The sequence below is a fragment of the Cervus elaphus genome, chromosome 2 (genome assembly GCF_910594005.1).
Source record: "Cervus elaphus chromosome 2, mCerEla1.1, whole genome shotgun sequence".
NCBI classification, from domain to species: domain Eukaryota; kingdom Metazoa; phylum Chordata; class Mammalia; order Artiodactyla; family Cervidae; genus Cervus; species Cervus elaphus.
Window position 1 is genome coordinate 4,863,676 of NC_057816.1, and position 27,007 is coordinate 4,890,682.

The window sequence follows — 27,007 nt, forward strand, 5'->3', positions numbered from 1 at the left end:
TGTCAACCTGAGCGACAAGAAACAGCACTTTCTGCATAAGCCTGCTTGGGATCTTTCGGTATTATCTTGACCAACTAACTTAGTAAAAGACTCTGCCTGTGCCTCCAGTGGTGTGATTTTCTTGGATTTTGGTTTACATTCTCCAGCCCCTCCGACAAGTGCTAAACATGGCATCCTTGTTGAGCATTAACTGTAACATTTCCACGTCTTAGTTTTTTAAAGCTGGATGAATTGGTTTACTCTATATTGAATTCTTCTCAGAACATTTCTCCCCCAGGGATGCCAGCTCCCGTCAGGGGTGTGGTAGGTCAGGTTGTGAAGCAGAATCCCAGGCTGGGGTGGACTGTGTGGCTGGAATAGGAGGTGGACTGGTCACCATGACTGGTGGCCCCATGCCCTTGAGCTCCCGTCCCCACCTGTCCTATGGAGATTCATTCATGCGATCTGTCTGCTCTCAGCTTCTGCCCTGAGTGCCCGCCTAGCTTTAAGTTACGTGATGGAAGGGGAGAATACCGCCTTGTGCCAATGTCTAACAACCCTAACCACGATCTCCACATGATTTTTCCATTGCAGAGCTCCTGCTGAAGTCACTGAGAGCTCCATTGATGGGACAGTGATGTGGGGGTGCAGAAGTGGGTTAAAATCCAGAAGTCTGTGAAACTCAGTTCACAAAACAAAACTGAACAAACAAATTGATTTTTTAAGTTAATGTTAAAATCTAGGGTTGACTGTATGTGAATACTGAGTTGTCGTTGGTTTAGTCTGTGAATGCAAGTCCTATACCTCTCTGAACATTGGACACACCATGAGACTACTGATCAGTTCAGTTCAGTTCTGTCGCTGGAATGTGAAGTCAAGTGGGCTTTAGAAAGCATCACTGCGAACAAAGCTAGTGGATGTGATGGAATTCCAGTTGAGCTATTTCACATCCTGAAAGATGATGCTGTGAAAGTGCTGCACTCAATATGCCAGCAAATTTGGGAAACTCAGCAGTGGCCACAGGACTGGAAAAGGTCAGTTTTCATTCCAATCCCTAAGAAAAGCAATCCCAAAGAATGCTCAAACTACTGCACAATTGCACTCATCTCACACGCTAGTAAAGTAATGCTCAAAATTTTCCAAGCCAGGCTTCAGCAATACGTGAACTGTGAACTTCCAGATGTTCAAGCTGGTTTTAGAAAAGGCAGAGGAACCAGAGGTCAAATTGCCAACATCCACTGGATCATTGAAAAAGCAAGAGAGTTCCAGAAAAACTTCTATTTCTGCTTTATTTGACTATGTCAAAGCCTTTGACTGTGTAGATCACAACAAACTGTGGAAAATTCTTAAAGAGATGGGAATACCAGACCACCTGACCTGCCTCTTGAGAAACCTGTATGCAGGTCAGGAAGCAACAGTTTGAACTGGACATGGAACAACAGACTGGTTCCAAATAGGAAAAGTAGTACGTCAAGGCTGTATATTGTCACCCTGCTTATTTAACTTACATGCAGAGTATATCATGAGAAACTCTGGGCTGGAAGAAGCACAAGCTAGAATCAAGATTGCTGGGAGAAATATCAATAACCTCAGATATGCAGATGACACCACCCTTATGGCAGAAAGTGAAGATGAACTAAAAAGCCTCTTGATGAAAGTGAAAGAGGAGAGTGAAAAAGCTGGCTTAAAGCTCAACATTCAGAAAACTAAGATCATGGCATCTGGTCCCATCACTTCATGGCAAATAGATGGGGAAACAGTGGAAATAGTGTCGGACTTTATTTTTGGGGGGTCTCCAAAATCACTGCAGATGGTGACTGCAGCCATGAAATTAAAAGACGCTTACTCCTTGGAAGGAAAGTTATGACCAACCTAGATAGCATATTAAAAAGCAGAGACATTACTTTGTCAACAAAGATCCATCTGGTCAAGACTATGGTTTTTCCAGTGGTCATGTATGGATGTGAGAGTTGGACTGTGAGGAAAGCTGAGCACCAAAAAATTGATGCTTTTGAACTGTGGTGTTGGAGAAGACTCTTGAGACTACTGATCAGGAACTCTTAAAAATGCAGCTGGGTGAGGAGGAAAGAGAACAGAGGGAAAGGCCTGGACCATGTGACATTGTCAAGCCAGAGGGGCCAGCCCAGATGGAAACTTCTGACGCAGTGGAGGATGAGGTGGTAGAGACTAGAGTGGACAGAAGTGGGGATGAAGGGGTTCCTGTGGACAAGGGCTGCCACGCTGCTGGCTGGGTCGGTGGCTAGGTTGCCCAAGCCTAGAGCAAAGTGTACACTATGCCTGGGGACAGAGTGAGGCAGCTCTTAAGGACATGGAAATAAGATATCTCTAAGGAGGGTTACTTATTGATTACCTCATAATGGAAAGACCCAAGAAATAGCTTCTCGCCTAGAAGCAACTTTCCAGATTAATCGGTGACTAACGTGCTAAAGAGAGATCTCATCATCACAAGGGGACTTGGTCAGCATTGGAACAAATGAGAAGGCGGTTCAGAGTGTTTGTGGTGCTGTCCCGGGAGGGGAGACACTGTGTCTGGGGGCTGCGGGGGGCCGCCTCCTCCAGAGAAGTGTGGGTGCCTTGTACAGGGGTTGTGTAGCCCTCCCTGTGTGCCTCTGTACCTCTAAATTCACACTCATCACCAGTGACTTCGCTTCCTCAGTAGCAGCATCCTGAGAAGCAGGGGGCCCTGAGTAAAGGCTGTGAACATTAGAGGCAGTGGAGGGGATGTTATTTCCACCAAAAATTAACACGTGGCACTCTGAACAGTGCATCATCGTTTGGTTGGTGTCAATCTACCACTGAGAAACCAATTATCTCCAGGAATTACTGCTTTTGTTTGGAAAGGCTAGAAATGGGCATATCAGCCCAGTGGGCCTTGTCGGGGAGATCTGTGCCCTTGTGCTGGTGGCAACACCACTCTGGGTCTCCGTGTGCCACAGGTACCACCCTGATGCCAGTCGGGGTGGCTTCACCACTGTGGCTTCACTAGCAAGCATGCCATCTGCACCAGTTAGATTTCTACTCCCTGCAGCTGTCTTGTTCAAAGCAATGGAATCTAATTTTCTTGGACTCCATTTCTCCTACATTATTGGGAATCTCTCTTGGATAAATGTTAAGAGAGATTACTACTAATTGGCCATTAATAAAGAGAAAACCACATTATTGTATTTTTTAAAAATCAAAGTGATGCATACATATGAGTAAAAATCAGTAGCTATATCTGATTACAATGGAGAGAAATCCATCATAATCCCCATCCCTCCCCACTCTCCAGACTTCTCCCTGGAAGCCACCACTTCAGTGACTTCTGTTTTCAGGCTTTCCAAACTTTGCTTCCATGTCTAGAAAGATCATCTACTGTCATCTTGCTGTGGGAGAGGAAGGGACACTCTACACTCAACCCCCTTGGCTAGAGCCACCACTTTCAGTTCCTTAGCTGTTTACCCTTGAAACTCAAAGTCATATATTTGAAACTTTTGTTTTTATTGTTGTTCCAAAGTTTTAAAGTGTTGGTAGCCAGGGATTTGCCAGGATGCCAATGAACAAAGAATGAGTTTAGAATATATATCATCTCAAGTCTTTTCAAGCATACAACTAAAATTCTAGGATACTACGTACCTGCGGGAATTGAACGTACCACAGATCATCATGGGTATTTTCTTGAAGAGTATTGTCACTTTCTTGTTAAGTGACAGAATAAGACTACCCACAGAGGGTGGGAATGTTGCTATCTGCCAGCACTGAAGCAGTCTGTTACCTCGAGGACAGTATCTTTAACAGATGATGCACTGGTGTTTCACAGCCAAGAGAGGGGCCACAAACCTCAAATGAGGGCTGTAGGCATGGTTTCCTGGGCAATGTGAGAGTGGGCTGAAGAAGGAGGACAATACAAACGCCTCATACAAGAATACCTAGACTGTGGACAGCACTGGCGACACAGCCTGAGCTCCTAGGAACAAGGCATGCCCTGAAACACCACTGCCCACTCTCGTTCATCAACCTGCAGGCCACTGGATTTTCTCCCACTGAAGACTGGAACCCTTATGTCTGTCCCAACCGACCCACCAGGCGGAGGAGCCTGAGACCAGAGAGGGCGATGCTTTGCCAACTCTCATCTTGCGGCTGCCATTACAGCTGTTACCAGTGGGGCAGATCAGTCTGAGCTTCCTAGGAGGAAAAGCAATTCTGCTTAGAGGGGAGCCCACAGAGGTAACAGAAAGGGAGTGGAATTTGGGTTGGGAGCCAAGGTGTATATCCTGGCCCTAGACATGGGTTTTTGACCCTGTCTGACCCTCATTCTAACCCTGAGAGAGAGCATGTGTGCACAATTGTAAGTCTCATGGTGAGGAGGTCTTTCTTACTTCCAGTGTCCAGTGCAAGGTTGATGTCTGCTGGGCACTTAATACACATGGCAGAAAATGAGTAGTGACTTTTGTTGAACAGAAGTTTTCAATTTAATATAGTCAAAATTATCAAGTGTCTTTATTGTTACTGCCTTTGTGTGCCTTGGCCATATCCCAAGGTTAAATAGATGTGCCATTAGACTATTTATAAAGGTTTAAAGGTTTGCTTTTTGGCATTGAGGCCTTAATGAACCTGGAATTGATTTTTGTAAATGGCATTAGGTAGGAATTAATTTTTTTTAGGAATTAATTTTTTATCATATGCACAGTTAATTTTCTAGCACCATTTATTGCAAAACCCAAATATGGTCACCCATAATCTGCAATGCATTCCCTGTCAGCTGTCAGAGTTTGAAGTACACATGTGGGTCTGGTTCTGGGTTCTTAATCCTGCTCATTTCATGGGTCCCACTTCTTAGTTGTAATGATTTGTCTGTGAATTTCCTTCATCTTTGTATTTAGCCGATCATCTTGTCTGCAAAGTGTCTTTGATGATGTCTCTCCCATCCTTTCCTTTTCCTTGCCTTATGGTCATAGCTAGGATGTCTACTACTGTGATAGGGAATGCTGGTGCTGGGCACTGCCTTGCTCCTGATTTTCACAGAAACACTTCTAAAATTCCCTTACCTAAATTTTATTCCCTAAATAAGATATTTGCTGTAGGTTTTTGAGAAATGCACTATAGTATATAGAGGATATGCTTAGACGGTGTAACAAAGACTCTCAATGACAACCAAGGCTCTTGTGGTGGCTGATGGGTATTAGAGTCTCCGCCTCCTTCAGCAGTTGTTCTGCCATCCTCAAGTGAGTGATTCTATTTTGTGGCTAAGAGGGCTGCCCCAGCTGCCACCCTCACATTCGCATTCCAGCCACTGGGGAAGAGAAAAGAGCAGGGTAAAGGTACACTCCTTACCTTCTAAGGCATAAGCAGTAATTGCCACAGCCACTTCCACCCAACTTCCCTTGGCCAGAACCTTGTCGTGTGGTCAGACCATGTAATGTAGGAAGCTGGGAAGTGAAGCAGAGTCAACCACATTCTCAACTAGAGTTGTGGCAAGGGGCAGAGTGAGGGGTGTGTGGGGTGTTTTCTGCTGTATGCCCACCTCGGACTCAGGAAGTGTCCTTCTATGTATACCTGGTTTCCTAAGTGGTTTTCTTTTTTAATTCTTAATATAAACAAGTGGTGAATTTTATCAAAGCCTTTTTGCCTGTATTCTTTTAAATGATCAGATTGTTTTCCTCTTTTAATCTTACAGTTTGATCTATGACAAATTTTCTAATGGTCATCCACCCTCGTAGGCCAGAGATTAAACCCAATTTGATCATGACATATTGATTTTATCTTTCGTGTGCACTGCTAGATTTAGTTTTCAATATTTTGTTAGGATCTTTGTATCTTTTTCATGAGTGAGATAGATCTGTAATTTTCCTTTCTCATGTTTTCTTTCTTTGAAATTGCTATTAGTGCTGAATTGTCTAATAAAATGCATTAGCAGTCTTCCCCATTCCCACTGGACCCTCTTTTTCTCTAGCCTCTGGGAAAGTTGGGCAAGATAGGACTTATTAGTTCTTTGAAGTTTGATTAAACTTTGTGCATAAAGCTGTCTGATTTAATGTCTGGGATTTGGAGTGGGGGTAAGAGATGGAGTACTCATTCACTTTCTTTACAAGTTGTAGTCGTCTCTAAGTTTGTGTTTCTTCTTGAGTCCACTGTATTTTATATTGTCTTGAAGATTATTGATTTCTTTACATTTTCAAGTCTCAGTATATCTCTGTTCATGTACTCTTTTGTTATTTTTAAAAATTGTCTATCTGTAGTTAGAGCCTTTAAATTTTCCTAATTTTAATTTCTACTACTGTTTGTTGTATCTTTTCTTCTCCTTGATCAGTCTCATGAGAGATTTGTGTGTTTTGTCAGTCATTTCAGAGCAGCAACTTTTGGTTTTATTGATTTTCTTGCTTGTATTCCTGTTTTAAAAACATTACTTCTTACTCTTTACTCTTTTCTCCCTCGTATTATAATTATTACAATGCATGCCTGCATGCCCAGTCATGTCTGACTCTGTGACCCCATGGACTAAGCTGCCAGACTCCTCTGTCCGTGGAATTTTCCAGGCAAGAATACTGGTGTGGGTTGCCATTTCCTTCTCCAGGCGATCTTGCTGACCCAGGGATCTAACCTGAGTCTCTTGTGTCTCCTGCATCAATAAGTGGCTTCTTTACAACTGTGCCACCTGGGAAGCCCATTTTCTCCCTCATACCTTTATCATTTTATTCCCTTGTTTTAATAGTTTTTTTGTGTTAAATACTTATTTATTTACAATCTTTTTTTTTAGGAAATGCATGTAAAGCTGTAAGTTGCTCTGTGTACTGCTTTACTGCACCCTCCAAGGGTTATGTGCTGCTCTCATTGTCATTCACTCAAAATATTATGTAATTTTCATTGTAATGTTCTCTTCACTGCATGAATTATTTAGGTGTACATTTCAAAGTATCCAGATATATATGTATGCATATATGTGCATGTATCTGTGTATGTATATTTTAAGCAACATTTTTATTGTCAATTTTTATGTTGAATTGTAATTTGGTGAGATAATATGGTTTGTATGATAGCAATGCTTTGAAATTAATGAAGATTGCCTTCTGACAATGTTTGGTCAATTTTTAATATATTCTATATTAACTTTAAAATGTATATTCTCTATTTGTTAGATGCATTTACTATCCACTAGTTCAAGTTTGTTAGTTTTTTTTTTTTAATCTGCTAAATGCTTATTAAATTTTGTGTGATTTATCTGTTTTTGATAAAAGTGCATTAACACGTCTCATTATGATTGTGAATTTGCTTATTTTTCCTTATAATTCCATTTTGGTTTATGTACTTTGAGTCTATAGTGAAAGGTGTACAAATTCATGATTGTTGTATCTTTTTTGTGAATTATTCCATCAACTGTTAAATGTGACTCTGAATCCTAGTGCTTTTTGCCTTTATATTCTTTTTTTATATTACTGCTACTACACCGTATTTTCTTTGGTTAGTAGTAGCAAGCTGTGCTCCTAACATCCTTCTATGTCCCTACTTTGTGTGGTAGAGTTTTAGGTGTGTCTTCTGTCATCTAAATATAGTTGGGTTTTTATTTTGTTTTATTTACTTATTGTATTACTATTATTCTTTTGACTATGCCACGCAGTGACCAGGGTTCAAACCCCCCAGTGACCAGGGTTTGACCAGGGTTTGAACCCTCCTGCAGTGGAAGTACAGAATCCCAGCCACTGGACTGCCAGAGAAGGCCTGTAGTTGGGTTTTTAAAAAGCAAGTCTAATAATCCATGTTTCAATAGACTTTAAAATCTATTTGCATTCTTTGTCTCATTATTGACATATGTGGACTTATTTGTATCACAAATAAGTAAAATTTATTTAAGTTCTTTTCTTTCCCCAAATGGCAGCATTTCATATGTGCAATCTGCAACTTGCTTTTTTTAAATCATGGTAAAATATGCAAAACATAAAATTTACTATTTTAAAATACACAATTCAGTGGCATTAATTGTACTCATGATGTTGTGCAACCATCACCATTACCTGTTTCTGGAACCCTTTTGTCATCTCAGATAGAAAGTCTGTACCCATTAAACAGGATTCTGTTACCCCAACCCCTGGCAAACCTCTGTTCTACCTTCTGTCTCTTAGTTTTCCTGTTCTAGGCACCTCATATAGGTGGATTCATACAGTATTGTGCTTTTGTGTCTGGCTTTTTTCACTAACATGATATTTCCAGGGTTCATCCATGTTGTAGCATGTATTAGTACTTTATTCTTTTCCAGGTTGATTAATATCCCACTGTATCATAGACCACATTTGTTTATCCACTGATTGTTTGTCCATCATCTGTTGATAGACACTTGGGCTGTTTCTACCTTTGACTATTGTGCATAATGCAGCCATGAACGTGGGTGTGCAAGTGTCTGTCTGAGTTCTTGCTTTCATTTCTTTTGGGTATATACCTAGAAGTGGAATTGCTGAATTATATGGTAATTTTTTATTTAACTTTTTGAGGAAACACATTATTGGTTTTCACAGTGACTATACCATTTTGTATTCCCACCAGAAATACAGAATACCACTTTTGTGTTTTCTGATTACTGTTTTTTCCTTGCTTCCTTTTGCCTGATAATATGTTTTAAAAAACTATTGCCAAAGTGGAGGAAGTTGAAGGCTAGGAGACTATCACAACAGCATAGACAAAAATGATGATGACCTGAACTAGGGCAGAGATCAGGATGAGGAAAAACCCACAGATTTAAGAGACATTTCAAACTGTATATAAAAAGACATATACATTTTTCACTCTTATTTATCCATTCCACAAATATTTTTGATTCCTATGATTTCAGGGATAAAGAAAACAGAAATTAACAAGATAAGTTATGGTCCCTGCCCTCTCAACACTCACAGTCTGGCTGGGGAGACAGACGTGAATAGAGCAGTCACATACGCAGAGGTCATGGTGGATGTGTGGCAAAGCAGCAGCAATGGGCAGAGGGTCGTGGGGGGATGACCACGTACGACACCCGGGAAGGTTTTCCTGAGGAAGGAAGGGGTTTTGGATGAGGAGGAGTTAATCAGGAGTTAGTGAGGCAGAGGTGGATTCAAAGCGGGTCAATAAGAGCATTCTAGGCAGAAGAAATAGCAGGTACAAAGGCCATGTGGCAAGAGAGAGAGGGCACAGGGTTCTGGGGACAGAAAGGAGCCCAGTGCCATTTGCATAGTATTGTTCTTTATACCAAAATTTACAAAATAATCTGAATGTTCAGTTTAAGGGGAATTATTAATCACTCTATAGTGATGTTACTATAGAGTGGGATACAGTGTAGTCATTACAGTGGCATGAATCTATTTACATGTAATATTAACTCTCATATTGATAAGTAATAAAAGCAAGCTGTCATATTGATTACTGACTTTGATACATAGTAGAATCACATTAAAACTGTATAGAATATGTCTTGTTTTTATTTATGTATTATATGTAACCAAGCAGCATGTAGTTATTGATAACATGCATAGTTTTGCAATATTCCCTGGTGGCTCAGAGGGTAAAGCGTCTGTCCGCAGTGCAGGAGACCTGGGTTCAATCCCTGGGTCAGGAAGATCCCCTGGAGAAGGAAATGGCAACCCACTCCAGTACCCTTGCCTGGAAAATCCCATGGATGGAGGAGCCTGGTAGGCCACAGCCCATGGGGTTGCAAAGAGTCGGACACAACTGGGTGACTTTGCTTGCTTGCTTGCTTGCATAGTTTTACAGAAAAACTCTGAAATATATTCACCAAATGGCCATCTCTAGGGAGCAGGATTCTGAATTATTTTAATTTTTTCTTTTTATTTATATTCTAAAAAACTACAACAAATGTTATTTTCTTGTATCAAGAATACAATTAGCAAAGACATTTCTGAGCCAGAATCAGAAGACTTGGTAACCTCTTGGATATGAGAAAAGAGAGAAAGGTAGTCATCAGACAAGACTCAGGGTCATGTCACTGGGTGGGTGATGACACCACAAATGCAGCGAGACTACAGCGAGAGCGGGGTGAAGACTGAAGGTGAGGGTCAGGAGTTAAGGTGTAGACACCCTAGGTTGAAGGTGGAAACGTCTGATAGACAGTAGGGAAATTGTTCTGGAGGCTAATAGTGTCACACACTGCTGTGAGGTAAATGCAGTGCAGAGGTCCTTGCATTTTCTGGTTAAGGAGGCTGTTGACCACCTTTGAGAGTTAGAGGGAGGCAGGAAGATGGTCCAAGAGCCGTAGGTTAAAGAATGAATGGGGATGAGGAAGGATGAGCAGCAAGTGAGGAAACCCTTTCCTGATGTTTGGGAAAGAAGACAATGAGATTTTGGTGACACAGATTTACAAATATTCTACATAAAGTTTTTTAAAAAGAAGGTGAAAGTCACTCAGTCGTGTCCGACTCTTTGCAGGCCTATTCTCCAGGCCAGTAGTGGGTAGCTGTTCTCTTTTCCAGGGGATCTTCCCAAGCCAGGGATGGAACCCAGGTCTCCCGCATTGCAGGTGGATTCTTTACCAGCTGAGTCACAGGGAAGCCCAAGTATACTGGAGTGGGTAGCCTATCCCTTCTCTAGTGGACCTTCCTGTACCAGGAATCGAACTGGGGTCTCCTGCATAGCGGGTGGATTCTTTACCAACTGAGCTACCAGAGAAGCCCAAAGTTTTAAAAAGTAGCCAGTAAATAAAATCACCCAGCAAAGTGTGTAGAGCAGTAAAAGAAGTGTTCCTAGCTTGGATCTCAGTGACTAGACATAGCTTGACTAGGTATAAAATTCTAGATTGTCAGTTTTTCCTCTCCACGCTATAAAAATATTGTTCTACTGTTTTCCATTATTTCTAACACAAAGTCAGTGGTCAGTCTAGGTAATGTCTTTTCTCTCTGGTGTTTTTACAATTTTCTTTTCATCTTTGATTTTTCCTTTTATTTGCTTTTTTGAGGTTCATTAGTTTTCTGAAATCTGAGGACCCACAACTGGGAAACACAGGTATCCTCACTCCAAGAATAGCTCTCTTCTGTTTCTCTTTTCTGTCCTGTAATGCTTATCAGATACACATGACCCCCTAACTAAGGACCATTTCTCTTCATCTCTCCCATGTTTCTAACTTGTCATTTTATGCTGAATCTGGATCTAACTCTTTATCTTTCAGTTTATCCTTTCTGACTTTTAATTATTGCTTTTATCCAGGTCATATGTACATAGTTTAAAGAGCCAAATGGGGAATTCCCTGACTGTCCAGTGATCAAGACGCTGCATTGGCACTGCTGAGGGCCTGGGTTTGAGCCCTGGTCAGGGAAGATCCTGAAAGCTGTGTGGCTCAGTCAAAAAAAAAAAAAAAAAGTCTAATAATTATACAAGGTTTATGACAAAAAATGTAGTTCCTGATAATTTTTCCTTATTTTCCGATCTCCAGACGCTTTCAGCCCTTAACCAAATCTTTTAGTATTTGCCTCCATAAGTCTAAATAACTTGCCTGTATTGCTGCTTCTTGACTTTTCAGTTTTGGCATGATCTCTTGTTTTTGTGCCATGAAAGATGTGGATTTAGTTGTTTCCTCTTCCTACTCACACCTAACCCCCTCCCAACATGCACGTGGCCTGTTCCCAGAAATCAGATGTACTTTGTTAGATCAGTAGTGTTTTTATGACTATGAAAACATGTCTGAGGCTTGATTAACGTTCTTCCTCAACTTCTTTCTCTTCTCCCTCCCATTAACACTTAGCTTTTAAATGCACCTAACACTAACTTAACCCTTCACTCTCCTCTGCTTGCGTAAGTGCTTTCTCAACATGTGCGAGCACACAGCTATGCGGTGACCTGGTCTGGAGGAAGCCTTTCCTGCGGCCGTCAAGGTCCTGTTCCTGAGGGGCTGGTTCCAGCCCTAGGTACAGTTCTCCTTGTGGACCCTCCTTCCAGCATCGGTCCCAGGGCTTCCTTTGCTTCTTCCACATATCTGACCCCCTGGCTCCTGGATAGCATTATCTTCCTCATTCTTGATTCACTGCATTGTTTTCAGGCAGCATGTCCTCCAGCAGCTTCTCAACCAAGAGTGCTGGGAGAGAGTCTTTTCAGACTGTGCTTGTCTGAAAGTGTCATGTCTCTCCTCACACTAAGATGATCACTTTGGATGGGTGGTAGGATTTTCAGCTTCAACTAATTAAGTTTTCCTTTAGGATTTGGAAGGCTTTGCTGCATTTTCTTCTAGTTTCTGGTGTTGTTATGAAATTTTTTCTCACCCTTTGTATGAAACCTGTATTATTCTTTCCAGAACCTTCTGGGATCTTCTTTTTGGTCCCTGTGCTCTGAAATCTCCATGAAGTAGATTTGTGGGAAGGTTGCCTTTCAAGGACTCACACTTTATAAGGGGTCTTTTGATCCAACTCCCACCTTCTGTAGCTCAGACGCTGTCTCCTGCAGGAGTGGCCAATTTGAACCCAAGCTCCAGGTCACTAGGGACCAGCAGAGGGCCCAGGACAACACTTGGCAGCTACAAAATTCACCCCTCTGGACTCATAGTTTCTTTTCACATCCGACAATCTCCTTTACTCTCTTCTTTGTTTGGCATGAATTTTGACACATTATTTAAAATATTAAAATAATAAATGTTAAAATAATTGTACTTAGGAATTCTATAACAGGAAGGTTTCTGCAAGCATCTAGTCCACCACATAGCCAGACGCAGAGGCCCTCCTGCCTTCATGCAGCACTTTGTCGGAGGAAGCACACCAGGGCTTCAGGCCTTCCCTCAGCAACTCTGTGAGACCAGGCAGTCAAGTGGCAGAATCCCCATGTCCTGGCTCTAGACGCTGACATAAATAACTTGGATCAGGTAACATGGGAAACTAGTAGCAGAGCTGATATTAAATCTGCATACGAAGCTCTTTTCCATGAACTGCGCTCAGGAAGAGAACACTATGGGTCCTCTCTAGTCACAAGCTGAAGCCGTGGGGTGGCTGATAAGCCTCCCAAAGCCTCTCAGGGGTGCAGATTACAGGTAGGTTGTTAGGAGTCTTTGACCAGACACTGAATTCTTACATGATTTGAGGAAAGTGTCTTGTCCCTCTTCATACTGAAAAACCTCAGGCCTATAAATGCCTCGGTCGTGCGGCACGAGAGGAAGCTCCTCCAGGAGCATGTGAAGCAGTTCATGGTCATCAACACTGAGAGTTCTTCAAGGATGACACAGCAGAGAAGGTGCTGGCCACTGCCCTTGAGCCACAGGGTACTGCCTGTCTGACTCCAGGGCCTCAGGGTGGGAGGTAGATGCTCAGACAGGTCTACTCAGCCTGCTATTTTGTGGATTCTGAGCACGTGGAAGACCTGGTTATCACGTGTGGCAGCACTCACGTGTGTCTCCGCCCCAGTCGTGTCTCCCGCCTCCACACGCTGACGCGGAGTGAGAGTATGACAGAGCCTGGGGCCACCTCTAGGTCCCTTAGGCTTTTCTCACAGGCAGGTCGGCTGAGAAGTAAACTGGATTCTGTGGTGTTGGCTGGGTTGGGATGGTTGATGGGAAAACGGCTCTGTGCTCACCAGCTTACAGCTGTCCTGGAACAAGGGTGGTGGGCATTAGGGGAAGGAGGTAATGGATGCCCATGGACATTGACTGGGAAATTATTTATTCTGCCAACTGCCTTGTTATGAAACCAATGATTTTCCCTAGTCTGTCTCTCTTCTGTGTTGGTCACTGGAGAACGTCATCCCAGTGGATCTATTTACACAGAAAGAGAAGAATCAGGTAACTAAAGGTCGTGTTTGACCCAGCGTGCCGGCCAGCCCTCTCTCTGTAGGTATATGCACGCTTGTCTTCATCTCCTCACTGGGTGGCTTTGACACGCTGTGTTGTTTTATCCACAGGTACTGTGATTGCTTTGCTAGCGGGGACTTTTGCAACAACTGCAATTGTAATAATTGTTGCAACAATTTACGTCATGAAATCGAACGGTTTAAGGCCATTAAGGTAAAAATTTCCTTTAAATACACTCATGTTGACACATATATGTGGAATCTAGAAAAATGGTACAGATGAACCTATTTGCAGAACCAGAATAGAGATGCAGATGTAGGGAATGGACATGTGGACATGGGCGGTTCGGGAAGGGGAGGGCGGGACAAACAGAGATTAGGATCGACGTATATACACTGCCATGCGTAGAACACATGGCTAGTGGGGACTTTCCGTACAGCACAAGGAGCTCAGCTTTGTGTTCTGTGATGGCCTAGAAGGGTGGGGTGGGGAGAGGGAGCGGGAGGGAGGCCCGGGAGGGAGGGGACATGTTATGCACACAGCTGAGTCACTGTGTCGTGCAGCAGAAACTAACACAACGTTGTAAAGCACTTAGACTCCAATTTTAAAAAATGCATTTAAAAGTTCCAGGAATATTCACAAAACAATCTCTACAGGTTTCTAATTTCAATATTGGGGAAACCCAAAAGTGTTGAAGAGTATACACTAAATAGGACTCTATTCATGAAGGTGGGGCCCTGGCCATGACCAGAAGCTGCTGCGAGAGTGGCAGCCAGAGGAAGACCTTTATTCTCCACTGGTATCAGGAGGCTTAGAGGGGCAGCAGGGTCCCAGAAGTTTCCGGTTTAAGGACATACAGATATCCATTTTGTCTTAATTTGGGGTCTAGAAATTTAGATTGTGTTCTGTAGCAGATAAACCTAAGTTCAAAGGGTATAATCTGAAAAGGTATAGATGGTTCACTGTGTGAAGAAACCTTGATGAAAGCTCTCAGCCGTTGTTAGTTTTGGCTGATTTTTATTCTTCTTGGCTTTCGGGCGAAGGGAGAATCTAGAGGTGAACAGCACCTTGGAGAGCCCCTCAGGCCACCTGCTAAAGACTAAATGCAGAAGCAAGGTTAACCGCCCCCCCCCCCCGCCCGGTGATGAAGGACCACCGGGAAGGGAGCACAGCCCCCCACCCAGGCTGCGTCTTGGCGCCCCTCACTCACCAGAGACCTGGCCTCAGGCTCTCATTCTGTGCCATGGTCCGTCTGGTTTTTTCTAAAATAATTTAATTTGCCTCGATTTATAGATAAACCAATTGAAAATCAGTTTTGACACAGGCAGATCCACAGGACAGAAAAAAATAGTGATTCATCTGAAGTTCAACGTTGTTGTATTTTTTTTAAAGAAAATACACTATCTGCAATGAAAAGTATTAAAAGTTCTGGTAAAGAAAACTATCTTCAATTAAAAGTATAAAAAGTTTTATTTAAAAATTATGGAAAGCTGCTAGCAATGTAAATTGGTGCAAGCACTTTGGAAAATTGTTTGGTAATAGTTACTAAAGCTAAACCTCTGTGTGTGCTGTGGCCTGGCAGTTTCATTCCTGAAAATACAACCCCTAGAAATGCGTGTACATGTCCACCAGGGACTTGTACAAAAATGTTCACAGCAGCTGTGTTCTTAATAGCCCCAAACTGGAAGCAAGCCGTGTGCCTCTCTGTGGTAGGCTGGATAGGCCTGCAGTATATAGTATAATTCTTCTCCACACATCATGGAAAAGAAAGACCTCCAGATCCGTGCCGCAGCCTGGAGAGCCTCATAGACACTGCACTGATGGAAGAAGTCAGATGAACAAGAGCACATGCAGAGTGGTTCCACTCAGCTGAAGTTCCAGAACAGCAAAATTAAAGCAGCCTAAGTCAGAAGACAGGTTCCCACTGGGGGTGTGTTGATGGGGAGGAGACATGAGGGACCTCGGATGGGGAGCTGGACTATCCTCTGAGCTGGCCTGGGTGGGGGTCACACAGGGGTCACAAATGCCCAAATTCAACATATTCCACCATCCCTTCTGCTTCACTAAAAACTAGAACACACACCAAAGCATCCTCACTGCAAAGGCCCTTCTGCAGAGCCAGGCTCTGGTGTCAGAAGGGTCTCCCTGCTCATGGTGAGGGGAGAGGAAGCATGAGGCTGCTGCTGTGATGTCCATATTGCCCCAACTCAGCTTAATAAAGAGCAGAGTGTCATCTTGTTAGAGAGGTGGTTGAGACCTGGGGCTGGCTGTGAACTCGGAGACCAGATGCCATCCCTGGGCCACAATCTTCTGACCCCTCGGCGCCTCAGCTTCTTCACCCATCAGGCCCCAGGAGGAGGGGCGGTGTTTGCCCCACAGGGTTGTGTGAGGGTTCAGTGAGAGAGCGCACACATTGCACAGAAGATCCCTGGAACACGGTGCATGTTAATAAATGCCATCTGGTAGCAGAGTGCCGTGATCCCAGCTATTAACATCTCCCGAAGCAATGCACACAGGAGCCGGGAAGGAGCTGTGTTCACGTGGACACCGTGATTTTCTTTGCATCTTTACCATCCACTATTCCACCTTTAAGTATTCAAGTGAGTGAAAATGGAACAGAACAGGGGTAGAGGCCCGCTGCTCGTTATGGCCACTTCTAAAGTAACAGTTAGACCCAGTTATGGCAAGCCAGATACCTGGCACTAAGCATTGTTTTAAGTAGTAAAATATATCTTGATGGAGTTTTGCATTTTCTGTCTTAGGCATGTCTTGATAGAAATCCAGAAGCTTTCCAACCAAAAATTGGGAAAGGAAAACTGGGTGATGTGAAACCTCGACATAACAAAGGATGTAATTGCAAGAGGTCGGGCTGCCTTAAGAACTACTGTGAGTGCTATGAGGTCAGTCAACAATTGCCAAGCATTATTTTTAAAAGCCAGGTAAATGGGCTAAGTAACTTTGTGGTTAAAAATTTAATTAAGAATTTAACTTTCTTCCTTCCAGGGCTTCTAAAGAACACTCATCAATCTACCTTAATGTCTCAAATATAAATTTCACTTTATGAAGCAAGGGCTCCTTTGGGAGCATGTTGTCCCCACTGAGCTCACCCCAAGTGTCCTGGGAGGGTGCCCAGTGCCACAGCCTTGCCTGCTCTACGGCTGCTGATCTGATGCTGGAGCCACCCTCGGGGGCCAGCAGTCTGTTGGCTCCCAGAGGTGGGCTTCTGCCCTGCTGAGCAGAGCAGAGATGCTCTGGGAGGGGCAGTGAGGGCAGCCTTGTCCCCAGACGAGCCTTCCCCTGGGTGCTTTGAGGGGGCAACTTCTGAGTGGACAGAGACCAGAATGCACAGTTGCCTTTGCTGCTGGAGAGATGCTGACCAGTTCTCAGACAGAGCTTTGTTTTCTCCCTCAAAAGATTTAAAGGCAGTAGAGGGACTGGTTTTCTCCTTTAGGTTCACCCCTCACTCACCTCCGTTTTCTGTCTCTCTCTGTCTTTCTTTGTGTTGAAGGGAAAGGAAGAAAGAGGGAGGAAGGGAACCCTCAGGCCCTGTCAATGAAGCAGCCAAGAAGCCCCTCCTGCAAAGACTCTCTGATTTGCTTGAGGTCTCTTGGGGATGTTCCTGTGAACTTTATTTTTAGAAGATTGTCATAGAAGGTCAGGCTTCAGTAAAGTCTTCCTGATTCTGGAGATCCAGCAGACCTAGCAATCCCCTAGCTCACATTTTGAAAATGAGGCAAAAATACTGCAGAGCTGGAGATGCAGGGAGGCAGTGGCTTCACCCCAGGGGGACTGCTCTCAGACATCCTCACGGGGTCTCTGCTCTTCGTGTCCTTGCTGCCGCACCGAAGCAGTGTGCCAGCCTGCTTTCCTCAGCCGGGCAGAGGGCCTGCAGCGCCTGATATTACAGCAGACTAGAAATTCCGAAAAACCTCCTGCTCAAAACTCCCAGAGGTGCAAAAGAAAGCACACTCCTTTAGACGCAGGTCTGAGTTTCCCTGAGGGAAACCCCCAGGGCCTGAAACCATGAAGGGGCCAGAAACGAGCCAGGCTTCCCACTGCCCCAGGTCCGGCTGGCTCAAGGGGTTGGCCCCTGACCCTGAGTGTCACACGACCATATGACAAGAAGCAATGTCCCCCCATAAGGAAGAAAGAAGGCCCTCCCCCTAGAATGCCCACCACAGGCCTGGCCTCGGGTGGGTTTCATGTTTTACCCATGAGCACGTTCTCTGCAACCACAGGGCCAGCACCACACTCTCAGTGCTGAAGGAGAAGGGTGGCTGGGCTCCTGGAGTTCTAGAATCGGCCAGGGCAGGCTTCCTGCAGAACAAGGGTCAGGTAGAGTCTTCACTGTGTGGCCCCTGGGCAAGGGAGAGACCCGGCTGTCTGCTCAGGGCTCATGCCCACACCCACCCACCTGCCTTCAAGAGCCCCTCCCTCCCTCACCCCTGGTGGCGGCAACGGGGATGGAAATGTGCCTTTCTCTTCACATCACCATCACTCACCCATCTTCACTGCTCCCCTCTCCCTTTTTTTCTGGGTATGAATGTTGCAACTACTACTTGTGTGCACACACAAATATAAACATTATTTAAGATCCAAATAGTTTTTGTCAGTTTTTGATGAATTGTAGGGCAAGCTGATTTTATTAAAGCATTTTATGTTACCAGGCCAAAATTATGTGTTCTTCTATTTGCAAATGCATTGGTTGCAAAAATTATGAAGAAAGCCCAGAACGAAAAACACTAATGAACATGCCAAACTACATGGAAATTGGAGGGTTTGAAGGCGGCCATCATTTGTCACCAACGAAATTTTCAGGACCGCCAAAATTCAGAAAAGATAGGTAGGTACTCTGAACTCAGCCTCCTAATAAGGGAATTCAAGGTTAACTTGAGAAGAGAGTTGGGACTTCCTGGTGAAACAGGGCTTAGGACTAAGCGCTTCCACTGCAGGAGGCATGGGTTCGGTCCCTGGTCGGGAAAACTAAGATCCTGAAAGCCTCACCTCACGGTCAAGAAAAAATTTAAGAGGAGAGTTAAAATAGTTTCCACACTGGAAGGAAAGCAATTTTGTCTGCGGGAGGGCAGGAGATGAGGGACAGGGAAGGGAGGCTGCAGCTTCTCTGTCTTGCCCAGCCCTTGATCCCACACTGTGTTACCCCAGAGGTGCCCCTGCTGCCGAAACCCCTTGGTCCTATTTGTCCTCTTAGCTCAACCTTTCAGTCCTCACTGTCTGAGTCACCCCTGTTTTGTACGAGAGCAGAGGGCCTCCAGGACCAGGTGGCAAAGGCCTGATCTCTAGACAGCAAACGCCTGAACCGCTCTTCACACGGGAAGGGACTGCGGAGAAGTGCTCTGTGTGTGCTGTACGCCTCACTGAAGGGCTTATGGAGTCCACTTTAGGGGGATGTCTTCCCATGTGATTCTTTTGAGGCCATTTTTTATATTTTGTAGTAATTACAAAAAATATTTGTAATTATTATAATCCTAGGAAGTCTCAAAAGTTTACTGATAATTTTATTAGATATTGGACTAGATTCATCCATTTTAAAAAATTTCCTTGAGTTTGATGGGATGGTCATGTCATGATAAACTACCAGATGTCATTAATTAATTGATAACATGTAGAAAAGACAAATCCATGCTTTGTTGGCTAGAGATATCAGAAACACTCATCACTGTGACCTGCAGAGGTCTTTATTGGTAAAAATTTACTGAAACATGGCTGCATCTCCTGTGAAAATACATGTGGAAACATTATTGCCTAACATGGTGATGCTGAGTGTCCGACAGAATGTGACAGGAACTCCATACTTGGGAGTCTGATCTCAAAATGTTAAGACTCTCAAGCTGAGGCCAGCCCTGTTCATTCATCTGCAACAAAAGTCATTGTGTATTGCCTTGACAGATTTAAACCAATCCCAGCATCTATATTTTCATAATCTATAGTTTTGCTAAATTTTTTCAGTTTGAGCATGACTTGGGCAACTATCTAGCTAAGTCACAGTTGCCCCTGGAGCCCAGTGAGGAAGTGACGGGTCCTGTATGACGTGGTTCAGCTGACTTTCAGAGCCGCTTCAGGGGTCCAGGGGGTGCTGAGAGGCGAGCTGACAGTGTGCCCCCCAGGAGGCGACTCCTCAGAGCCACCGGGCTCCTGGGGAGGAGGGCCCGGCGCCCAGAGCCCGCTGTGCTGTGGCTGCTTTCCTCAGGCAGACAGACCTGTGCAAGGAGCCCAGGCCACGGCTTGTCTCAGCTACGACTCCTGCTGCTTCAACCCCTGCCCAGCCTGCAGACTTGATGCCGCAGCCCAGGTCTCCAGGCTCCTTTGTGGATCTACGTTTGAGACAATTTAGAATCTTCAGGGAAAAGGATGTCTAGGAGCTGACAGGCTCATCTGTCCTCTGCATTCTTCTTCTAAAAGCAGTCCTTTATATGGTCACAGGGCATATCATTTCCAGTATTAAGAAAACATTAGATTTTACCAGTGGCATTCTTTAAAGTGCTATAACAAGCATGTCCCCTGGACTGTGAAAGGTATTTAAAACAGTGGAGTGACTGAATGTGGCCTTCAACTGGTTTGCTCTGACAGGCGGTCGACCTCGTGCATCTCCTGGGAGGTGGTGGAAGCCACGTGCGCCTGCTTGCTGGCCCAGGGCGAAGAAGCGGAGAAGGAGCAGTGCTCCGAGTGCCTGGCGGAGCAAATGATCCTAGAGGAGTTCGGGAGATGCTTGTCACAGATCCTCCATGTTGAGTTTAGATCCAAAGGGCTGAAGATTGAGTAAAGCACAGCATGGTGAAATACACACGCGTGTAGGTTTTGTGTCCGTATCCTGAAGGAAATCTGTAGTTTAGCAAGGTTGTTTTAAGGAGCATGAGGCTGGGTCTGCACCAATAGCTTCATCATTAAGAACAAATTTTCTGTCTGCATCAGGACACTGAGGGGCTTACTCAGAGTCTCTAAGGGATTTGGTGACTAAAATCCTGCCCCACTTTTTGAGGAAGTGCATGACCCTACTGTTGTTGTCTGGACCCAAGGAAACAGCGTGGGTTCCTGTAATCCTGAGAGAATGGTCTGCACTAACAGTGAGTAATGGAGGGTGGAAGCAGGCCCTGGAGAGAAATACAAGTCCTTTCCTATTGACTTCACCCTCTCCAGGGAATTTTCCTCCTCTGGAGGCTTCTCTGCATGAAAAGCCATAATGATTTTTCCCCTAAATTGCTTAGAAATAAATTCCCCAGACAGGCTGCTAAGGTACAACGTAAAATCTGTAGAGAACTACCAAATACCTTGGAGAATTTCTGAATGTAAATATTTCCCTGGAGTCTCAGAAATTACTAGTCTCCTCTAGGGTCACCATGAAGTGCAGACAGTGGGGTTGGTTTGATCAGTAGCATTTTGAGTTGTGGGGCTGAAATTATCTAGTTTCTTATATGTTTCCATTTAAATTGTGGAAAAGCTCTATTATCCAATTAACTTCTCCATAATTACTGTTATAATATTACTATTGTTTGTAAAATATGGTTAAAATAACTAATTTGCAGAAGTCAGCAGGAAAAATAAGTTATTAAGTTGACTCTCTTTTGGTTCTATTGTAAAAGCAAAGAGGAATAAAAATTTCAAATATCTTCCATTATTGCAATTAACAACCGAACATATATTAGTTATGTTTCTGTGTTCGTTAAGAGTGTTGGCCCCTTGGAGAATGTTTAAAAAGCTCGCTTACAAACACATCACTTAAAGAAGTGGGGTCTTAGGATATGGTCACTGGGCATATCAGTAAGCAAGAAGCCAAGGAGTAAGTTGAGATTTGTAGAGCTGTGTTTGGAACAGCCTAGTTCTGATGGGGAACCAAAGGGGAAATTTGTTGTTGTTCAGTCACTTGGTTGTGTCTGACTAATTTGCAACCCTGTGGACTGCAGCACGCCAGGCCTCCCTGTCCTTCACTATCTCCCTGAGTTTGCTCAAACCCATGTCCATCGAGTCGGTGATGCCATCCAACCATCTCATCCTCTGTCGCCCCTTCTCCTCCTGCCTTCAATCTTTCCCAGCATCAGGGTCTTTTCCAGTGAGTCAGTTCTTTGCATCAGGTGGCCAAAGTATTGGAGCTTCAGCTCAACATCAGTACTTCCAATGAATATTCAGGATTAATTTCCTTTACAACTGACTGGTTTGATCTCCTTGCAGTCCAAGGGACTCTGAAGAGTCTTCTCCAACACCACTGTTCAAAAGCATGAATTCTTTGGCACTCAGCCTTCTTTATGGGTAAACTCTCACATCCATACATGACTATTGGAAAACCATAGTTTTGACTATATGAACCTTTGTCGGCAAAGTGATATCTTTCTTTTTTTTAATACACTGCCTAGATTTGTCATAGCTTTTCTTCCAAGGAGCAAGTGTCTTATAATTTCATGGCTGTAGTCACTGTCCACAGTGATTTTGGAGCCCAAGAAAATAAAGTCTGTCACTGTTTCCATTGTTTCACCATCTATTTGCCATGAAGTGATGGGACTGGATTCCATGATCTTAGTTTTTTGAATGTTGAGTTTTTAGCCAGCTTTTTCAGTCTTCTCTTTCATCTTCATCAAGAGGCTCTTTACTTTAGTTCCTCTTTGTTTTTTGCCATTAGGGTGGTGTCATCTGCATATCTGAGGTTATTGATATTTCTCCTGGCAATCTTGATTCCAGTTTGAGCTTCATCTAGCCCTGCATTTCGCATTACACTTGTGTCTGTGATCCACTTTGAGTTAATTTTTGTGAAGAATATATGGTCTGTGTCTAGGTTCATTTTTCTTCATGTGGATGTCCAGTTGTTCTGGCACCATTTGCTGAAAAGACTATCTTTTCTTTATTGTATTGCCTTTGCTCCTTTGCCACAGATCAGCTGACTATACATAGTTTTTCTTTTTTTTTTTTTCCTGTTTTGTTTGCTTGTTTGTCTTTTAGCCATAGCACACAGCTGGTGGGACCTTAGTCCCCCAACCAGGGATCAAACCCCAGGCCCTGGCAGTGAAGGCACCAAGTCCCAACCACTGGACCACCAAGGAATTCCCTGTCAGTTGACTATATTCATGTGGGTATGTTTCTGTCTCTCTATTCTGTTCCATTGATCTGTTTGTTAATTTTTCCCCAAATATCACACTGTCTTGATTGCTATAGCTTTAGTAAGTCTTAAAGTCGGGTGCTGTCAGTCCTCAAACTTTGTTCTTCTTCAATATCATGTTGGCCATTCTACGTCTTTTACCTCTTCATGTCACTTTAGAATAAGTTTTTTGACATCCACAGAATAACCTGCTGAGATTTTGATTGGGATTGTGTTGATTCTATAGATCAAGTTGAGAAGAACTGACATCTTGGAAACACTGAGTCTTTCTCTCCATGAACATGGAATGTCTGTTTAGCTCGCCTTTGATTTTTTAATGTTTGTTTGACTGTGTTGGGTCTTCCTTGCTGCACAGGCTTTTCTCTGACTGTGGAGAGCGCGGCTCCTCTTCAGCTGCGGCGTGTGGGCTCTCTCACTGCAGTCGCTGCTGCTCCGGGCTCCAGGGCACAGGCTCAGTGGTTGTGCCGTAGGCACGTAGTTGCTCCTACCTCTGCTTTAGTGACTCTGCTAAAGCCTTTGACTGTGTGGATCACAACAAACTGTGGAGAATTCCTCAAGAGATGGGAACACCAGGCCACTTGACCTGCCTCTTGAGAAATCTGTATGCAGTTCAGGAAGCAACAGTTAGAACTGGACATGGAACAACAGACTGGTTCCAAATTGGGAAAGGAGTACATCAAGGCTGTATATTGTCACCCTGCTTATTTAACTTATATGCAGAGTACATCATGAGAAACACTGGGCTGGATGAAGCACAAGCTAGAATCAAGGTTGCCAGGAGAAATATCAATAACCTCAGATATGCAGATGACACCACCCTCATGGCAGAAAGCAAAGAAGAACTAAAGAGTCTCTTGATGAAAGTGAAAGAGGAGGGTGAAAAAGTTGGCTTAAAGCTCAGCATTCAGAAAACTAAGATCAGGGCATCTGGTCCCATCACTTCATGGGTAATAGATGGGGAAACAGTGGAAACAGTGACAGACTTTATTTTGGAGGTGGGGGGGGGTGCTCCAAAATCACTGCAGATGGTGACTGCAGCCATGAAATTAAGACACTTGCTCCTTGGAAGAAAAGTTATGACCAACCTAGGCAGCATATTAAAAAACAGAGACATTACTTTGCCAACAAAAGTCCGTCCAGTCAAAGCTATGGTTTTTCAAGTAGTCATGTGTGGATGTGAGAATTGGACTATAAAGAAAGCTCAGCACCGAAGAATTGATGGTTTTGCACTGTGGTGTTGGAGAAGACTCTTGAGAGTCCCTTGGACAGCAAGGAGATCCAACCAGTCCATCCTAAAGGAAATCAGTCTTGAATATTCATTGGAAGGACTGATACTGAAGCTGAATATTTTGGCCACCTGATGCAAAGAACTGACTCATTGGAAAAGACCCTGGTGCTGGGAAATATTGAAGGCAGGAGGAGAAGGGGATGACAGAGGATGAGATGGTTGGATGGCATCACCAACTCAATGGACATGAGTTTGAGGAAACTCCTGGAGTTGGTGATGGACAGGGAGTCCTGGCATGCTGCAGTCCATGAAGTCACAAAGAATGGGACACAACTGAGCAACTGAACCAAACTGAACCACATGTGGGATCTTCCTGGGCTAGTGATAGAACCAGTGTCCCATGTATTGCAAGGAGGATTCTTAACCACTGGACCACCATGGAAGCCCCTCGTGTAGATCTTGTACATGTTTTGTTAGATTTATACCTAAGTATTTTATTTTGGGAGTGCTAAGCTAAGTGGTATTGTGTTTTTAATTTCAAATTCCACTTGTTCATTAGTGCTATATGGGAAAGAGATTAATTTCTATATATTAACCTTGTATCCTGCAACCTTGCTATAATTGTCTTTCTGTCCGAGGAGTTTGGGGACTGATTTTTAACATAGTTAATTGTGTCGTCTTTGAACAAAGGAAGTTCTATTTCTTCCATCTCAATCTGTATATTTCTGATTTCCTTGTCTTTTCACATTAGCTGGAACTTCCGGTATGGCGTTGAAAGGTGGCAGTGAGAGGGGACGTCCTTGTCTTGTTCCTCATCTTAGTGGGGACGTTTCTAGTTTCTCACTGTTAAGCATAATGTGGTAAAGAACCAGCCTGCCAGTGCAGGAGACTTAAGAGATGCAGGTTTGATTCTTGGAGGAGGTCATGGCAATCCACTCCAGTTTTCTTGCCTGAGGAGCCTGGCAGGCTACAGTCCATAGGGTTGCAAAGAGTCAGAGATGACTGAAGCGACTTAGCACGCATGCGTGTAGGATTTTTGTCAGATATTCTTTATCAAGTTGTAGATATTCTTTATCGATTCGTTGTTTACCAAAGGCTTATTAATTTTTTAATCATCTACAGCTATTGGATTTTGTCACATGTCTTTTCTGCATCTACTGATAAGATCCTGAGATTTTTCTTCTTTAGCCTATTTATGCGATGGATTGCATTAAAATTTTTCTTTTTTTGGCTATGCTGGTCCTTCATTGCTATTCTCAGGCTTTCTCTAGTTGTGGCAAGCAGGAGCCACTCTTCCTTACAGTGCTCAGGCTTCTCACTGCAGTAGCTTTTCTTGCTGCCGAGCTCTTGTGGGCCCTAGGGTGCTCAGGCCTCGGTAGTTTCGGCTCTCGGGCTCCAGAGTGCCGGCCCAGTAGTGACGCGTGGGCTCAGTTGCTCCTCAGCATGCAGGATCGTCCTGGAACAGGGACTGGACCTGTGTCCCCTGCACTGTACGACCAGGAAAATCTTACCTTAATTGACTTTTGACTGTTGAACCAGACTTACATACGTAGGTTAAATCCCACTTCGTTGTGGTGTGTAATTTTTTATACTCAATCGGATTTGACTTGCAATGCTTTGCTGAGGATTTTGGTGTTTATGTTCATCAGGGATACTGGTCTGCAGTTTTCGTGTAGTGTTTTTGTGTGTGTGTGTCTTCTTTAGGGTAACATTGCACTCACAGGATGAATTAGAATGAGTTAGGAAGTATTCCCTCAGCTTCTGTGTCCCAGAAGGGATAGTAAAGAATTGGAATAATTTTTTCCTTAAATATTTAGTAGAATTCACCAGTGAACATACCAAGGCCCAAAAATATATTTTAGTAGCTTCTTTAAAATTTAAACATTTCATTTTAAGATAATTGTGATTTATATACAATTGTAAGAAGTAATACAGAGAGATATGTACCCTTTATCTAGTTTTCCCTAGTGGGAGCATCTTACAAAACTTTAGTACAGTATCACAGCCAGGATGGTGACATTGACACAGTCAAGATGCAGAATTCTGTCACCTCAAGGCTCCCTCCAGTCACTCTCTGTATTCACAGCCACCTCCCTCCTATTCCCATCCCCTCCCAAACCTTGGCAACCACTAGTATGTTTTCCATTTCTGTACTTTAGTCGCTTCAAGAATGTTATATAAGTGGAGTCATGCAATATGAAACTCAGAAGAATTCTCTAGACATGCACCAGGTTGTTGTGAGTCTTAATAACCTGTTCCTTTTCATTGCCCAGTAGTAGGTATGGGTGACGAGAGTATAACCCATTGGAGGATAGCTGAGCTGTTTCTAGTTTTTGGCTGTTATGAATAAACTACTATGAATATTTGTGTGTGAGTTCTTGTGTAAAGGTAGGTCTTCATTTGTCTGGGGTAAATGCTTGGGAGTGCAATGGTTGGGTTGGATGGTTGTGGCATGTTTGATTTTTAAAGACGTGATCAACGCTCTTCCCGAGCAGCTGAATCATGTTACTTTTTCAGCAGCGGTGTTAGTCGTCCACTTTCTCTGCATCCTTACCAGCAGTTGGCGCTGTCACTGTTCCTTCAGCCGTTCTAATGGGTGTTTCGTGACACTTGGTTGTGGTTTTAATGTGCAGCCCCCTAAACATTAATTATGCTGACCATCTCTTCTGGTGCTTTTTTCCATCTCTGTAAGCTGTTCAGTGAAGCGTCTTTTCATGTATTGTGCTCACTTTAATGGATTTCTTGCTGAGCTTTGAGAGTCCCTTATATGTTTTAGAAAACAGCCCTTGGTGGGATATGTGGTTTGCAAATATTTTCTCCCCATCCTTACCTTGTTTTCATGCTCTTTCTTGATGAGCACCGTGTTGTCTGTGTATCGATTCAGGGACAGTCGACCTCTTCCCTCTGCTGAGGAGGCAAGAAGGGACCAGGTCTCCACACTGTGTCATCCCTGGGCCCT

At 43.7% G+C, this 27,007-nt stretch overlaps 1 protein-coding gene across 1 annotated transcript in view; it reads left to right on the top strand.

The window, feature by feature from the left end:
- TESMIN (testis expressed metallothionein like protein) overlaps positions 1 to 21,097 on the top strand; it is a 40,209-nt gene extending 19,112 nt beyond the window's left edge. The window contains exons 7-10 of the mRNA XM_043919427.1: positions 13,828 to 13,930; positions 16,480 to 16,617; positions 18,385 to 18,560; positions 20,306 to 21,097. Coding sequence (XP_043775362.1) covers positions 13,828 to 13,930; positions 16,480 to 16,617; positions 18,385 to 18,560; positions 20,306 to 20,498 — 610 coding nt within the window. The 3' untranslated portion in view covers positions 20,499 to 21,097. The remainder of the gene's footprint in view (positions 1 to 13,827; positions 13,931 to 16,479; positions 16,618 to 18,384; positions 18,561 to 20,305) is intronic.
- The last annotated feature ends 5,910 nt before the right edge of the window (positions 21,098 to 27,007 follow it).